This window comes from Schistocerca nitens, chromosome 4, assembly GCF_023898315.1.
Source record: "Schistocerca nitens isolate TAMUIC-IGC-003100 chromosome 4, iqSchNite1.1, whole genome shotgun sequence".
NCBI lineage: Eukaryota > Metazoa > Arthropoda > Insecta > Orthoptera > Acrididae > Schistocerca > Schistocerca nitens.
Window position 1 is genome coordinate 401,034,488 of NC_064617.1, and position 18,346 is coordinate 401,052,833.

General features: G+C 40.0%; 1 protein-coding gene across 2 annotated transcripts in view; it reads left to right on the forward strand.

Moving 5' to 3' along the window:
- The window catches only part of LOC126251814 (solute carrier family 22 member 7-like), a 91,813-nt gene that overhangs the window by 21,232 nt on the left and 52,235 nt on the right, over positions 1–18,346 (forward strand). For both annotated transcript variants that reach the window (XM_049952458.1, XM_049952459.1), the window contains exon 3: positions 7,726–7,950. In XM_049952458.1, the coding sequence (XP_049808415.1) occupies positions 7,726–7,950 (225 nt within the window). The remainder of the gene's footprint in view (positions 1–7,725; positions 7,951–18,346) is intronic.

An 18,346-nucleotide genomic window follows, 5' to 3' on the forward strand; every position in this document is an offset into this window, starting at 1 on the left:
CTTCAATTTGGAAATTTCAACTGATGAAAGCCGCAACAGGTGAGTCAAAATTATTTATTAATTACGACGACTTTTGTGACATTATAGACACACCTTCAGTTGATATTTCAACACAGAATGTCTTTAAATCTCCACCAGAGGAATTTGGAAATATATAATATAAAAAAAATATTCGTTTAAAGAAAAGGAAACAGTAGGGGAAAAGTTTGGGGTGTTGCCATGTGTGGGTCAGAGAGGTGGATAGTAAGGGAGCCAGAGCGAAAAAGACATCAGGTTTTGAGGAATGGTGTTGAAGTATAGTACAAAAGATATCATGTGCAGCGAGGATAACCAAAGGAGAAGTCTTTAACAAAACAAAGGAGAAGTCTTCAGCAGCTCAGAGAAAAGGACTATCAAAGAGCCAAGGGACCGATGGGTTAAACACCTACACATGTATAGACCCTTCATTGTGATATTAGTAGAATAAAAAAAAAACCGTAAACAATGCACGAGGAAAACTAATTAAGGATATTGGGCAGAAAAAACAAGATCTGTAATTGTCAATGTATTATGGCCTGAAGAGGCTTGTGGAAGATAGTAAAAAAGGGCAAAACATAATTTTTACCTAACAGTCAACCGAGTGAGAACAAAAGAAGAAGACCATATTAATATCAAAAAATTGCACACAAAGCTTAAACACACCTATACAATATTCAGAATTTTGTGAAATTTGTTGCAGCATTCGTTTATATGATACACTGAAGCGCATCCAGTTGTTAGTAATACCCAGATACAAGTAAGACAGCTCTTCAGACCAGAAATAAGGATACGAACGCAAAAGCGCGTAACATGATTTACCCAGAAGAGTATTGTGACCCCCAGTCGCCACTACCTTGACGCTGAACCTGTGGTACAAATAGTCTCACAGTCTGTGAACAACAGCAAATGGCCAACTCTGATCTAGACATACCTCCTATCTGCTAGGACTCAAAAGGCTAACTTGCCTACTAATTGAGGTCTTTAAGAACGGTAAAGGAAACAGAGAGGCAGTTCTGACGTTGCGGTTGATAATGGAAGCGAGACTGAAGACAAATTAAGACATGTTCATAGGATTTGTCGACCGGGAAAAATGTGTTCGACAGTGTAAATTAGGGCAAGATATTCGAAATTCTGACAAAAATAGGGGTAATATATAGAGAAAGACGGGGAAACATTCAATATGTACAAGAAAAAGGAGGAAAAAATAAGAGTGAAGGATCAAGAATTAAGTGCACCTATTAAAAATCGTTTAAGACAGGATGTAGTCTTTCGCCCGTACTGTTGAATCTGCACATAGAAGAAGCAATAACGCAAATACAAGAAAGATTCAAGAGAGGGATTAAAATAAGCGGTGAAAGGATATCAATGATAAGATTCATTGATGATGTTGCTATCTAATGAGGTCGAATAAGGATTGACAGTAAATCGAAGAAAGACGAAAGTAATGAGAAGTAACAGAAATGAGAGCAGCGAGAAACTTAACATCAGGATTGGTCATCACGAAGTTGATGAAGTTAAGGAATTCTGCTACCTAGGCAGCAAAGCAACTCATGGCGGACGGAGGAAGGAGGACATAAAAAGCAACAAGAACTGGCAAAAAGGGCATTCCCGACCAAAGAAGTCTTCTAGTATCTTATATGAGGAAGAAATTTCTGATAATATACGTCTGGAGTACAGCAGTGTATGGTAGTGAAAGATGGACGGTGGGAAAACCGGAACAGAAGAGAATCGAAGCATTTGAGATGTGGTGCTACAGACGAATGTTGGAAATAAGGTGGACGGATAAGGTAAGGAATGAGGGCGTTCTGCGCAGGATCGGAGAGGAAAGGAGTATGTGGAAAACACTGATAAAGAGAAGGGGCAGGATGATAGGACATCTATTAAGGCTCGAAGGAAAGATTTCCATGTTACTCGAGGGAGTTACAGAGTATAAAAATAGTAGAGGAAGACAGTGATTGGAGTACAGCCAGAAACAATTCAGGAAATAGGTTGCAAGTGCTACTCTGAGATGAAGAGGATGGTACAGGAGAGAAATTCGTGGCGGGCCACATCAGACCAGTCAGAAGACCAATGATTCAGAAAAGAGGTCTAAAAGTAATTCTATAAATTGCCTATCCCATCAAATTACGTTGCCTCTCAGAGTGGTAACTGATTACCTACTCTCAAATGTGAAATCTGCTAACTTTAGTTTACAGATGAATGAAGCAGACGGCAAGGCAACTGATTGCTTTGTGATAATTTCGTTTAGAACTGCTAAACTTTCATCTTAAGTGGCTTATATTTTCCTGAGTTGTAGTTCTGCTTTCGATTTTCCTTTCGCAGTCGACGAGGTTGCTACTGAAATTGATTACCACGTACAATGACGATCCAAAAGATTACGATCATAGCCAGCCGCGAGATTTAGCATCACCACGTGGTGTTTCGGGTGCATGGCGTCGTAAGAAAAGTACGTATGTGGGAGAGGAACTTGCCCTGCAAGTCGAGGACACTGGTTGTCGGACATCCCTAGAGACATCTGGGCAAAATCAGCCACTGGTGCACTGTCTGGAAGGCGAAAATCGATCCTAAAAAGAGCAAGTCGACTCTGTTCTCTACCAAGATCAAGCTTCGCAACCACCTACTGGCAACAGGTGACACGAAATTGAGTTAATGTGACACAGTCAAGTTACTTGGATTTACCAAAAGCAAGAAACTGACTAGTAGATCACGCATAACGAGTGTAATCGACGAGAGTTATGGCCTATTTAGTGGCAGCTCTTTGTGACAGACTATTAGGCAGCATAAAATTGACAACTTGGTGCACCAGCACACTTCCGCCCAGAAGCGTGGTCGATGGCTGCCGACAAACACATGGGGCCTGACTCTTCAAAACAAACTTTTTTGGCGGAATAACGGGCGACCCCCCTCCAAACTATACTCTCAACTTACAGATTAAGGAACATTTTTGACAGTCATCCATCAACCAAATCATCCACAGAAGATCAGTCAGATTTTTTATAAAACTACATTTTTACACCATATTCTCACTTATTCATTAGAACAAGAACCCCCAGATTCGCTTCATAAAAAAGAAAGCTACATCTCGCACGACACTTTAGCGACTGACACACATATACGGACTACGTAAATACTGAAACTGTACACAGATTATATCCACTCACTTTCCTAATCGTATAGAGCGGAATCTGAAATCAGACAAGCACATTGTTCTGTGGAGGTTCTGTTTGGGGAATTGTTCTAGAGTCGATTCAGGCCGCAAATGGGGAAATCCACTGACAGAAGCATCTCTGAAGAGGGCAGATTCGGAAACGGCCAAGCTAACCGACCGTTCACGTGATACATTCATTAGCATCTGTGGACTGTGGTTGAAGGACTGTGAAATTTCAGGTAGTCGACAAGGTGTTTGGCGTCCACGCCTCATCACTGAATGTGGCAACGAACTGTGACAGATTTTGAAAGACTACAAGGCTAGGGCAGCTGTGTTTCAGAGCACACCGTTCACCGACATTACTAAACATGGGGCATCTCACCAGTCAACACTCAAGTGTTCCCGTGTTGAACCAGAGAAATCAGCAGTTAAGATTGCAGTGGACATGGGATCGCGGAAATTGTGCCGTGGATCGATGGAAACGTTTCCCCCAGTCGGATCAGACATATTTCCTGTTGTAGCAGGTCGAGGGTCAGTTCCGGAAACGCCGTCATCAAGGCGAACGGCTACTCGAAATATCTACCACGCCATGGACGCAGACTGGTTGTTTTTTTAAATCATATTCTCTGTTTTCCTCTACAGTTTTTACTCTATAAAACTCCGCCAACTACGAGGCCAGCTATTTCCTGATGTCTTAAAACATGTCCTATCACTCCGTGCCTTCTTAATGTCAATGTTTTCCATATGTTCAATGCCTTATCGCTTCTTCGGAGAACTTCATTACCATACCAACCAAACTTCTATAGCGCCACATCTGAAATGATCAAAATTTCTTCTGTTCTTTTTTTTCCCACAGTCCACACAGACCATGACTTACTACCATACAATGCTGCACTCCAAACGTACGTACTCAGAATTTCCTTGCTCACATTAAAGCCTATGTTTAATACTAGTAGATTTCTCTTGGCCAGGTGTGCCCTTTTTTCCAGGGTACTCTGCTTTTTATTTCCTCATTCCTATGTCCGTCGTGTGTTATTTTTCTTCCAAGGTGGTAGAATTCCTTGACTTAGTCCAATTCGTGATAGACAATTTTGATGTTAAGTTTCTCGCTATCTTCATTTCTGCTGCTTTTCACTACTTTCGTCTTTCTTCAGTTTACTCTCAATCCAATAAACTGCTCGTGCTATTCAACATACCCTTTCAAACTTCTTCATATTCGCTAAGGATAGCAGCGTCATCAATGAACATATAACTGATATCCCTCCACCCTGGATTTTGATCTCATTCTTGAACCTTTTTTCTTTTAATTTCTTTCCATGGGGTAAAGACTACATCCCTGTCTTACACCCTTTCTTATCCGAGCACTCGGTTCTTTGGCTTCTACTCATAGGCCTATTGTTTCTCTGGGTACGTACTCTATGTTACCTGCCTTTCCCAATAGCCTACTCCTATTTTTCTTAGTACCTGTAACATCTTGCTCCAGTTTACAATCTCAAACTTTTCCCGTGTCGACAAATCCTATGAATGTTTCTTAACTTTATTTTTTTTTTTTTTGGTCTCGCTCCATCATCAAGCGCAACGGAAGGACGGCCTCTCTGGTGTCTCTACGTCAGCTGATTCCAAACTGATGGACTTCTAACAGATCCTTGATTTTCTTTTCCATTCTTCTGTATTTACATCCTTGTTAGGAGCTAGAATGCGTGAGCTGTTAAGCCGATTATGCGATAGTTCTCGCACTTATCAGGTCTTGCTGTCTTCTGAATTGCATGAATGATGTTTATCGCAAGTCTGATGGAATGTCGCGAAACTCTTAGATTCTACACACCACCCTGAAAAGTCATTTGGCTGCCACTTTCCATAATTATGGATTTACCTAAATTTTATTGGGAACGACATACATCCTATCCTGCTTGATGTCCATCCCGACTGCCATGGTTTCTCCCATGTCAAAAGGCCCGAATCGAGCTGCAGTGGTTTGAGGATCATGATAGCTGATGTATTTGCTGCCAAATGCGCCTGGTCTGAACTCGAAGGAACCTATCTGGGACGCCATGCGACACCATCTCCGGACCCATGAACCACCGGCCAGAAATTTACGTGAACTGCGTGACTTATACGTAGACATATGGTATCGTACACCTTTGCAACATACTAAGGATCCACGACAAGCAGAATAGCTGCAGTATCACATTCCACAGGTGGACCGGTCGCGGTGGCCTAGCGGTTCTAGCGCTTCAGTCCGGAACCGCGTGACTGCTACGGTCGCAGGTTCGAATCCTGCCTCGGGCAAGGATGCGTATGATGTCCTTAGGTTAGTTAGGTTCAAGTAGTTCCAAGTTCTAGGGGACTGATGACCTCAGACCGAGCGAGGTGGCGCAGTGGTTAGCACACTGGGCTCGCATTCGGGAGGACGACGGTTCAATCCCGCGTCCGGCCATCCTGATTTAGGTTTTCCGTGATTTCCCTAAATCGCTTCAGGCAAATGCCGGTATGGTTCCTTAGAAAGGGCACGACCGATTTCCTTCCCCATCCTTCCCTAAACCGAGCTTGTGCTCCGTCTCTAATGACCTCGTTGTCGACGGGACGTTAAACAGTAATCTCCTCCTCCTGATGACCTCAGATGTTAAGTCGCATAGTGCTCAGAGCCATTTTTTCCACAGGTGGAATAAAACGCTATTAAGCAGTTAATGGTAATGTCTTGGATCATCAAAGTATATTAAAATGTTGAAGAGTAAGTGACGTAGGATCTTTTGTTGTATTGGCTGTACATTAGCAGTACAACTGTCATTTTGCCTGGACGCATATTTTTAATGTAAGTAAACACACTCTGCCCGTAGACATCCTACTAAGAGGTGTTTTTGTATGTTGGTGACAAAATAACGTACGCAATGTGTAAACGGTGTATTATTCGGTGTAAAATACGAGATTCTCCGTAACAAGGTCAGAAATAGTTGCAAGGGAGGAACGTAATAAGACAGCGTATACCACAAAAGGACAAACACAGCGTGTTATTGTGGAGACATATGATTAATGTTTACATTCTGTATTGCTCATAATGTAATGCAGTTCTCTATCTATAAAAATAGACTTGTACGATAAGTGAGACAAGCAAGCCAGAAGCAATTTTGGAGTTACCTATTTAAACATTGCACTTTATTTTTCATACTTAAAATGTTCTGAACGTTTTCCTCCTGGATTTTCAGTGTATCAAAAGATAAAAGTCATTCACAAATACATACTCAAATAGTGAACTACTATAATATTAAGTCTTTGTTAAGTTTAAAGAAAATGCGGTATGGTACATGCATAATTTCGACGTGGTGTTTTGGTTTCTTGTTGGTTACACTATGGATAATTTTAAATAAAAAGTTATCCACAATGACTAACGATGCAGGAAGACTAAGGAAACGTGTTATATGGTTTAGAGATAAATGTTTTAATTATATAGTTTTATTTATTACTAAGCGAAATTCAGTGGCCATATTGAGTGAGATTTAATTATGAACAATCTTGGATTTATCTCGAACATGGGTACTCATATTTATCAGCTGCAGTGTGTCAGTTAGTTTGTTCCATGACTTGTCTGCCTTAGTATTGCCAATTTCTTATGGAGAAACAATGTATAAAATTGGCCTGGTTTATTTAAAACTCCAGCAATGATAGTTTATGAAAATTTATAAAGGATTGTCTTGAGAATTATTTCCTTACGTAACAACAATAAACAACTTGTGCACATCGCTTAAGTTTGAAAATATGGGTACCAGAGGTTTCGGTAAAAAACAAAGTAATATGATAAATAGGAACTTTGGGCCTGTTTGGTTGCGAACAGTTTTATTCATACTAGTCCAATTAATATCAGAAGAGTTTTGCATTCGTTTGTGTATTTTTAATTTTAAGATTGTTAGAAGAAGCACAATGATGTTGAATTGATTTTTTGATCTTGGTTTTTTTCTCTTCTTTTCTGATTAACTGCCAAGCTACTACAGAATGGGGGTTTAATTGTTCTGTTTTCCATTGGTACGAAGGCGCTCTTTTAGGGTGCGAAACAGTGAAAATGTAAAAATAACAAATAAAGGATCTGTATAATTTTCGAAAAGCCTGAGACAATTAAAATCGAACATTAACAATTGATTTGGCAGGAACGATTTTTGGGTAAGGTGAAGCTGATATCTAGTCACCAACAAATTACGCAACACATTGTGCACCAAGCTTCATCCACACATCTCATTTACGAACAAAATACGAAAGGCGTTGAAATACGTCAACGTACCAGTAACGGTAGATGGCCCAAACATATATTTTTTCCCTATTTTTCTATGTTTCTTCTGTATTTTCCGTTTTTTGTCAGAATTCAAAACCAAATGACAGTGGAAAAATTTCATACGTCTACTACATAGTATTCCACATAATTAGTTTAGTCAATGGAGGTCGAAAATATGTACAATGACTCAAATGTAACCCTTTACGTAATGGTTGATATCTTTGTACACAAACCACACGAGGTGAAGTGAAGCACAAAGAATTTTTTGCCTGTTGATTAAAATTATTTGTGTTTCTAGAGACGAAAGAGGATACAGTAAGTGCCTGATGAAGACGCCTGGAAATGAAAATGTGACAATGTCATGTACCCACGAATGGGAATATGACGACACCTGGTTTAGCGCCACTGCCTCTTCACAGGCGAACTGGGTGTGCGACAAGAGGATGTACCCCAACACGCTCTATTCTATCAGCCGATTTGCGTCGATACCGTTTGGAGTTATGCTGTTCTACTGTGGTGACAGGTTAGTAACCGACTAATTCCGAATTTCTTATTTTTCTTTGTAATTTATGTGTAACTTCATTATTATTTAGCATGTTTTATTCAGAATCCAAGCAGACAGAGTGGATCCTTAGACAAGTACCACTTATTTACAATGAAGTCTACCGCTCTCATTGGGGAAATGGCATTTCAAAATCGGAATATTTGGGAGGGTGTTGTCAGTTCTGAGATTAGTCTGATACCCAGGGGTGCCTTCCAAAAATGTTTGGTTGGAATCAAGGGAACGGTACTAGTTTGAATCACGGAGACAGTACTATACTTGGTAACTTTATGAAGAGGCACACTACTAGTCTGTATATTTCTGCCAGATACCAAGGTAGTGGTTTTAGCACAGGGCTCAGAAATAGGGAATACTCTGGAGGTGATTTCCATGTTTTGGAGGTGATTAGCAGTTCCTGAATTTGCCTTATAATGAAGGAATAATGCTCTAAAACCATCGTTAACACTTATCTATTGGAACTGTTCCCAATTTATTGCTGTAACAAAAGTATTCCATTTAAATAAGACTGATGTCTGGATACAATCGATTTTGAGTGTTTTTGAAAGTTGATAACTCGCTTAACAGCTCGATTTTCGGGGGATGTTGATGGCACCATTCAGTGTATTTACAATTAGACCGAACGCTTAATTGGCGTGTTACTATCATTTGGACAACCGGTAGTGGGTCTTCTATCCACTTGGCTCTCATATGGCGTAACGTATATTTATTTGTCATTCCCGTCATTTGGGATTGAGGTAACGTCGTACATAGATGCACATACCCCACTTTTTAATCACGTATCCACCTCAAGAAGTTTTTATAAGCTACAAAACCAATTGTGGTCCCATAAAGGATCTTATGTACAGCTATTTGCGGTTTTTATTCCACTGGATTTATTTATCTGCTCCTGCCTTTACACCGACCACAAACTGAAATAATTTTTCCTCCCTTATCAAAAGGAGAGTAAAAACGGTGCCGCGAAAAAAGGGAGTGGATTGGATTCTTGCTGGATAAATCAAGGCTTTTCTTTTGCAACAACTGCTAGTTCATTACTGACAAAGTGGTGATCTATTTTCACAAGAATGTCGAATGGGATCTTCAATAACCCTCCCGAATATACGTCAATAATACTCTAATGAAGTGGATCACACTGATGTAAGATATGAACGACATAGGCTAGTCGCAGTAGCGGGTCGGTGATGTCAATCTCCTATTGATGAATACAACTCCAGAGCTCTAATAACATTCTCGCCTTCAGTCAAGGAGTTTCGTATTATTACATTATGGAGATAGCGTACGGGTTTCGAAACCCTTCACTTCAATATCACTTAGCAAAATTTACCGCGTTGAAGTCAGTGATGTGTGTACTTATTATAACAACTAATAAAGAAAATTTCTCATTGTGAAGCGGAATTATTAACTTAAAGATGTACTACTAGAGAAAAATCGAACGAATTGGATCCCTGCAATGAGCCATAAATTAGAAATGTTTGTCGAGGATAGTAATGTTCTACCTCATATATGGTGTAAACCATCACCTTTTCTTTTCACAAGCCCCAGAATAGATTTAAAGAGAACTAATTTTAATATGAATCTCTCCGTAAATGATTTGTAGGATTTTTTGGTAATATTTAAGTTGAAAACCTCAATTTTAAATCAGTGAATATCAAGGACTTAAAAAGGTAGATTGCCTTGGCTGTCCTGCAGTTTCTCATGTTCATGCTGCCTGGATAGTTTACCAGATGTGTCTACAGTGTACTACGCTGAGTTATTCGTGATTCTGAAGCTGGTGGAGAAGATGGGGTAAGACCATGGGAGATGTTCCTTTCAACAGATATACCTACGTGAAAAATGGTATAGAAGCTTTAGGATACACTCTCTTTGCTGCAGCAAACTGGAACAGAGGCTATGTTCTGATAGTCATTGAGGCTCATGAGAAAGAGTTGTTGTAGCCACCAAGAAGTTCTGCGGGAGTGACAGAGAAGAACAAACTGCCAGTTCACCGGTCATGCATTGGCTGGAGGAAAAAACAGCTTGAGGTGAGGGAAAACGAACTGTAGGCTGTGTTACCAACTTCTACGTAACGCCCCATCTTCCTGTCACACGAACGATGTTAGGTCTCACTCACCCTCTTCGATTAGGCCCTTCTACACGTATTCCACATTTTTCTCTTATGTAATGACTCTTTTGTAATGCCCGGATGTACTCATTTTGGTACTGCCTATTTTGCGGCAATGCCTTTTGTATTTTGTGGGAATCTGTTTTGGCTGATGCCGAGATGTTATTGCAAACTTTTAAAATGTTGTATCTTTTCTAGTATTTTCTAGACTCCTGCATAAGCTTTTAAGTTGTAGATTTGTGCTAGTGGTTGAACCTCTTTTAGTACTTGGATCAGCATGTTATTTTCGGATCACTGATCTTTTCGTGAGGCAGCGAGTATAAGAGCAACACTAGAAAAATCTCACATATAAGATGCTACCATACCATAATCAGAGAATCAAGTGCGAACAAAATGAATCCCATTCATCACACTGATCGAGCGTTCGAAGATAGTAGGTGTGGAGTGTTTATGCTGCTGAGGAGAGGCTCTGCTCTTCGTTTCTGCTCTTCTGGAACTGTCAGCAGTTTTCAGTTGCTTAACGAATTTGTTACCAAGTCTTCACTGCTCAGTCAAACTCCTGCTAGGTGTTGTTGTGTCCTGCATAGTGCCTCTAATGTAATGCCTCGAGTATAAGGAAGACAGGTCAGTCTGTGCTCTTCCAACTATTTTCTGCTGAACTGGCTCACAGCCGCACACATGGGTATCGAGGTTGCTGTCTTCTTGGACAAGTAACGATACTGAAATGTTTACGCTTCCTGGCTAGTAGCTTTTGATATTTCCATCCGACTATTCTAACTTAGTAAATTTTACTCTCCCACTTACTTACTAGTTTGTCGAGTAACATGCCCCTGCATTTTAACAAAATTCGTCCCGAATTTTATCCTTTTTCTCTCTGTTTGATTAATTATCTTCCATATTTGCGTCTACTCTTAACTTTTAGCTCGTTTATCCTAGTTCAACACTATTTTTCTAGCTTGCTTCTATTTACAATATACTCTAAAATCTTTTACATACAGGTACGAAACCATTCCGAAGAAATTTCGTGGACGGTTGTCCCCTTTGCACGATTTATTCTCTTTCTGAGACTGCACGGAGAAAAGCTAGTATCTCTATAACATTAATGGTTGATACACTGACTGTAACGATATTTTGTTTACGCTTCTCTTCCTATCTCTGTACAGCCTTTTGACCGACAGAAGTTTGAGCTCTTTGTGCAATGACTAATTCATTTATTGCCTGTGGTAGAGTTGGATCTAAAGCTTTGTTCGGGAAGGTTGCGTTTTACATAGGTAACACACTAAAAGGTTTCTCCGGCCAATTCAACATTTGTCGAATTCTCGTATTTATAGTGGTATCTGTAATCGTAGCAGGCAGATGAAACTTTTTTCCCGGCCACATTACTCTTGGTTTCATATACTAATAGACTACTTTGTTTTACCTCTAATTTTTTCATCCTTTTAAATGTGTTATTACTGTAGTAATTTACTATTACTGTCTCTGGCGAAAACATCGAATATAACCTATGACTGCCAATCCTCTGAAAATATGCTTGCGGCATTGGTACTACTTTTTTACACGCTGGAGCTTCCGTAATTCCTAGGGACAAATGAATTTCAGTTTGAACCACCTCCACCTGAACTGGAGAAATAGTCACTAACTTCTTGACACAACTGCTAAGAGCTCCTATTAATATAACAACATGTGTATCTCTTTGTTCTGACAAGTTACACTTCATTACTTTGCACTTGTATCCACTTATCGATAATTTCCATTTGACATACATATGGATTGTGAAACATTGGTAACGAGAATTTAAACTTGAAACTGAAAACTGTATGTTAATTTACAGCCTTTCTCGATCTGAATAAACATGAACTGTAGAAACATGGAAGAAGAACGTTGTTTTACTTTTAACTAATGGTAAAACGTGTTGCATCCCCGTTAGAAATTATTTTCCTTTTGCTGCAATCCCAACAGAAACTACTGTCGTTTTAACAATGTTGAACTTATCTGTCTATGTGCGACGTGGAGTTTCGCTTCTTGTACCCTTTCAATTTACATTCTTGCGCCCCCTAAGCTACTGGCTAGTTCGCATAGCAATCCGGCTATTATAAGCTTCTCGTCTAACGTCCTTAACTGATTCAGTATCTCTCTTAGGTCTATTCAATGTTGCGATCATTTCTTTCGTATGCTGTTGCAACTCTGTTGTTATTTTGTGCATACTTCTCATTCTGCTTGACACTCCTGTTCCATATTTGTGTAATATGCCAACTAAATGCGGTTTCTGCGTTCCTTGCCATTTCTTGTATTTCCCTATTGTACTATTTAAATCTGTGATGTCATTGTTATCTTCTGTCCCCAATATTGTTTTTAATAATTTCCCACCAGCATCTGACCGACCTCTTTTCTTTTGTAATAGAGTTTCTGGAATTATCTCTGTAATGAGCTGTTACTGAGCACAAAGTTTTTGATAGGGGAATTTCAGTTCCTGGTATCCGTTCTGTACATGTGTTAGCATTCCCCTTTTACTGTTTCCATAGGTATATTTATGAACATACTCTGCAAACGCCGATTTTCCTCCCAGATTCCATTTTCCAACGGTTGGATTTTAATCACCTCTGCTTCATACACATGAAAGAACATTATAGACAAGATAATATATTGTGGCGTCATCTTCGGCATCACGTAGGAGAAAGAAATTACCCAGAATCCCCTCCTTGGGAAAAATGTGTATCTCACTGAAAACTACTATAGAAAATTAAAAACATAATATCAATCGATGTAATCCAACACGAAATTAAACAAAATACACTGCTACTTTATCACTTATCCCTAGATCTAAGCTCATGAGGTACACTCTGTAATACTCTTGTTCTTCCTGGTAATTTCTTTTTCTGCTGTAAAGGTGCAGTTATTTACAATAATGAATCTACTATACCCTTAAACGGTTTAATTCGACTGCATGTTCAACCAGTGTTTTCATTTATAATTTCAACTTGTCAATGACCAGCGAAGACATGTCCACTACCTGGTGTGATGCCTGAAACTTTTTAAAGCTTTTTTTGGTGTTACCCTTTGGGGCATATGGATTTCTTAGTAGACCCCACTGCCCTTCTCGGTACTGAGGTAATTTACTCATACCCTACCAAAATAGCTTTTGACCCTTCAGTGCCCCTGTGTTTTATGTGTCACTCATTCCCAAACTTCTTTCAATGCTTTCGTGAACTGCTTCTCACGTTCGCCCTGATTCCTATCTTTGGCTGTACAAAATCAAAAGACCTCTCCCTGGGTGGATTTTTGAGTTGTACACACTCAACAAGCATTTAAATAGACATCCCAGTTTAAAAGGTGACTGTCATGTAGGGGATTAACATTTTCATCGTTGTACTGTGGACTCGTCCCATACTATCATCGGCTTCTGGATGGAACGGACTAATACACGATTTCGTTATTTTCAATAAGCAACGTAACTGTTTCATCAGATTAGATATAAAACTAGTTCCTTGACTTGTTACTATAGTTTCTAGTACAACAAACTTAATTAACCATTTGTCAATCATGGCTTGAAGTGAAGTACTCACTTTTTGATCCGGTATTGCTATTATTACAAAGTATCTTGAAAAATGCTCAATGATCGTCATACATACTTATTACCTGCTAAACTTCTATGAAACAGACCCAATATGTCAATTCCTATGTTCTGAAAATGTTTTTTCGAGTCTGCTTATCTATGAAGCTGCACCTTTAGCTGACTCAAATCTGTTCGTTGAGGACATGGAATGCAATATCTTACATATTGCTCCACAACATCACATTGTGTTCTCCACCAAAATCTTTCTGCATCTCGTCTTCAGTAGCACCCCTGTCTCCATATCCTGATAGTATCGTCCTGTGCTGGTCGTAACACCTCAGTTCATAGCGGTTTCAGGAATGATGACGCGTGGCCTGCATTAGCCGACTTGCACAGTACCTCTTCTTGCTAAAGAAACTATGTTTGTTTACTGTACGCTTGGCATTCCCTATCCACTGCTTGTGTCCTTTTAAAATCTACTTAATTCAATCCCGATGCTTGAAAGACTGCATACTGAGCGTATCCACATACGTGTATTTGACACCAGGCTTCTGAAGTACTTCGTACTGAAACTCACTAATATTTTAGTGCCAATCTTATTAAACTATAAAGACTTCACAGTTACGTCCATAGTAGTAACAATGTAAATATGAATTATGATAGATCAAAGCTAACACCCGCTTTTCTCCATATCCTGATAGTATCGTCCTGTGCTGGTCGTAACACCTCAGTTCATAGCGGTTTCAGGAATGATGACGCGTGGCCTGCATTAGCCGACTTGCACAGTACCTCTTCTTGCTAAAGAAACTATGGTTGTTTACTGTACGCTTGGCATTCCCTATCCACTGCTTGTGTCCTTTTAAAATCTACTTAATTCAATCCCGATGCTTGAAAGACTGCATACTGAGCGTATCCACATACGTGTATTTGACACCAGGCTTCTGAAGTACTTCGTACTGAAACTCACTAATATTTTAGTGCCAATCTTATTAAACTATAAAGACTTCACAGTTACGTCCATAGTAGTAACAATGTAAATATGAATTATGATAGATCAAAGCTAACACCCGCTTTTCTCCATATCCTGATAGTATCGTCCTGTGCTGGTCGTAACACCTCAGTTCATAGCGGTTTCAGGAATGATGACGCGTGGCCTGCATTAGCCGACTTGCACAGTACCTCTTCTTGCTAAAGAAACTATGGTTGTTTACTGTACGCTTGGCATTCCCTATCCACTGCTTGTGTCCTTTTAAAATCTACTTAATTCAATCCCGATGCTTGAAAGACTGCATACTGAGCGTATCCACATACGTGTATTTGACACCAGGCTTCTGAAGTACTTCGTACTGAAACTCACTAATATTTTAGTGCCAATCTTATTAAACTATAAAGACTTCACAGTTACGTCCATAGTAGTAACAATGTAAATATGAATTATGATAGATCAAAGCTAACACCCGCTTTTCTCCATATCCTGATAGTATCGTCCTGTGCTGGTCGTAACACCTCAGTTCATAGCGGTTTCAGGAATGATGACGCGTGGCCTGCATTAGCCGACTTGCACAGTACCTCTTCTTGCTAAAGAAACTATGTTTGTTTACTGTACGCTTGGCATTCCCTATCCACTGCTTGTGTCCTTTTAAAATCTACTTAATTCAATCCCGATGCTTGAAAGACTGCATACTGAGCGTATCCACATACGTGTATTTGACACCAGGCTTCTGAAGTACTTCGTACTGAAACTCACTAATATTTTAGTGCCAATCTTATTAAACTATAAAGACTTCACAGTTACGTCCATAGTAGTAACAATGTAAATATGAATTATGATAGATCAAAGCTAACACCCGCTTTTCTGTTGTAGAATAACTGCGCTCAGCTTTATTCAACTGATGGGGCACACAAGGTACTGAATATTCTTGTACATCTACAATTTGACTGAAAATGATGCCCAAAGCTGTATTGCTTGCATCATTTAATAATATAAATTATTAAGTAAAACCAGGAATAATAAGTACAGGACCTGAAGTCAGTATCTCCTTCCGATTTCGGAACGCTGATTGACGTTCTGATGTCCACTGAAAAGTAACTCATTTTTTCAATAATGTAGTCAATGCTTACGCAATTTCTGCAAAGCCTTTGGCGAATTTTCAGTAATAAGTTGCCAATCAGTTTGGTGGGAGGAGGGGGGCATCATTTAAACTGTATATTTTGCTCACATTCTACATCTACATCTGCGTGTCTACTCCGCAATTCACAGTTAAGTGCCTGACAGGGGTTGATCGAACCACTTTAAACTTTCACACTATTTCACTACCCTTCCACTCCTAAATAACAGAGCGAAAAAAAAAAAAAACCGAACGCTTAAGTTTATATGTGTGTCCTCTTATTTCTCATATTTTATTACAGTTATAATTTCTCCCTACGTAGGTGGGTGTCAATAAAATGTTTTCACATTTGAAGGACAACGTTGGAGGTCGAAATTTCGCTATAATATCTTTCTGCAACGAAAAACGCCGTTGTTTTAAAGGTTGCCACCCCAACTCATGTATCATGTTCGTGGCACTCTCTCTCGCATGTCACGTTAACAAAAAATGAGCTGCCCTTCTTTTAACTTTTTAGATGTTCTCTGTCAATCCTGTCTAGCAAGAGCCCCATACAGCACAGCAGTACTCTAGCAGAGGACAGACAAGACTCTCATTGGTAGATCTGTTGCATCTTGTAAGAGTTCTGGTAATAAAACGAAGTCTTTTGCTTGCTTTCCCCACAACATTACCTACATGTGCATTTCTATGTAAGTGGTTCGTAATTGGAATTCCTAGGCGTGTAGTTGAATTACCAGCCTTTAGATTTGTATCATGCATTTTGTAACCGAAATGTAACAGATTTCATTTAGTACTCATGCGGGTGATCCCACACATTTCATTATTTATAGTCAACTGCCACTGTTCGTACCATAGATGTAGCTTGTCTAAATCACTTTGTAAAAATGGGTTTTGATCATCTGATGACTTTACTATTCGCTAAATCCCAGAATCACCTGCTACAATCTAACAGGTCTGCTCAGGTTATCTCCCAAATCTTCTAAGTGATAGCATTTGGTACGATTTTGGATGAGGTTCTATGCCTATAACTGACATTAAAAATGTATTTTCGCCAACATATCTAGGGCGGATTGAGATCAGCACCAAGTTTAATTGAGCGAATGGGGTACGCATCTAAAATGAGATTCAAGTCGTCTTTGAACTGTGTGGCAACTGTACCGTCAGTGGTGGAAGGTCTGTAAGAGCAACCAAACATTAATTTATAGTAACAATATTAACATACAGAAGCTGTCTACTTTCGCTACAAGATAGACTACTTGTAACAGCAACAAAGAGGCCACCACCAGCTGCACTTAACCAATCCTTTCTGAACACCGTTACGTTACTATGTAAAATTTTGGCTGAACTTATCTCCAGCTTTCAGTATCTATAACGATTTGTGCTTTCTACACCATTCTGCAGTGCCTGTGTTGTTCTAATGTTTTTAGAATGTCTGAAGGGACAGGCACTGCAGTGATAGACAGCCGTATGAAATACGAGAATCATATTCACATTTGTGAATGTTGCTGAGCTTCGGCTGCACTATTAATTGGTGATAATGGAAATACGTGCATAGACTGGGAATCGAATCCCGATCTTCCACTTTGTTCAAGCAGTCACCTTGACTGCATCGACCACCCGAGGACGGTTCCAGGACAGACCCAAACTCTTCTCCGTTTTTAATCATACGTCTTTTTCTGCACAGGATTCACAGTATCTGTGCGAGTGTAAGTTGTGGACGATAATGGTTACATATGGAAGATTGAGTCGGTCCAGAGAGCATGCTCTGGTGACCGAGGTGCTCAAGGCAACTGATTGCATAAAGTAATCTGGGTTTGAGTCCTGGCGCATGCAATGATTTTCATTGTCACCAGTGCATAGTGCAGCCGAAGTTCAGCAATATTCGATAATGTGAATATAATTCTCGTACTACAGCGCTTTTTATTAGCGCCTGGAGATCTGATTCCTTCCACTCACAGCTTTGACTAACACCTGTGCTACCTAGGTCAACCCTTGCCCTGTGTTTGACTTGCAATAGTACCAACATGAGCCACCACCTGCCATTGGTTGCACCCTGTGTTCTTCTTGTTCCACGTCTTGTATGAATCCTCCCGTGTATGCACGCAGAGTGCACACTGGTTTTCATCCCCTCCTTGGTAGGTATATCGCTGAGGGCCTCCATTACAAGATTAACATTGGAGCTCTCAACTATCAATAATCCCAGCCACTGTAACTGCCTGCAACATACAGTAGAGAGGCTTCTTCTAAAACAGGTCAAGCACCTGCATCTGACTCAGGTTCTGTATCAGCTACAGATCGCTCCTTAAACTTGTTCATTAGACGAATCAGGAAGGTCTTTGGATAGACTCAAGTCCTTTGTTGCCTGCATCACTTTAGGATGACCTCCCACTCAACCTCAGTGCGGGCGATAAACCGGGCATAAGCAGTAATGAACTGATTTGGGGGGACACGTGGTGCGTGCCAGACGTCCGTCGGCTCCCACATCTGGTCACTCACAGTGTCAAGCTGTTTGACTGAAGCCAGCGCTGCCTGGAGCAAAAGGTCACCAACGCAGCAGTTACAGTTACTATCCATATTAAAGATGACGGAACTGTACATTAC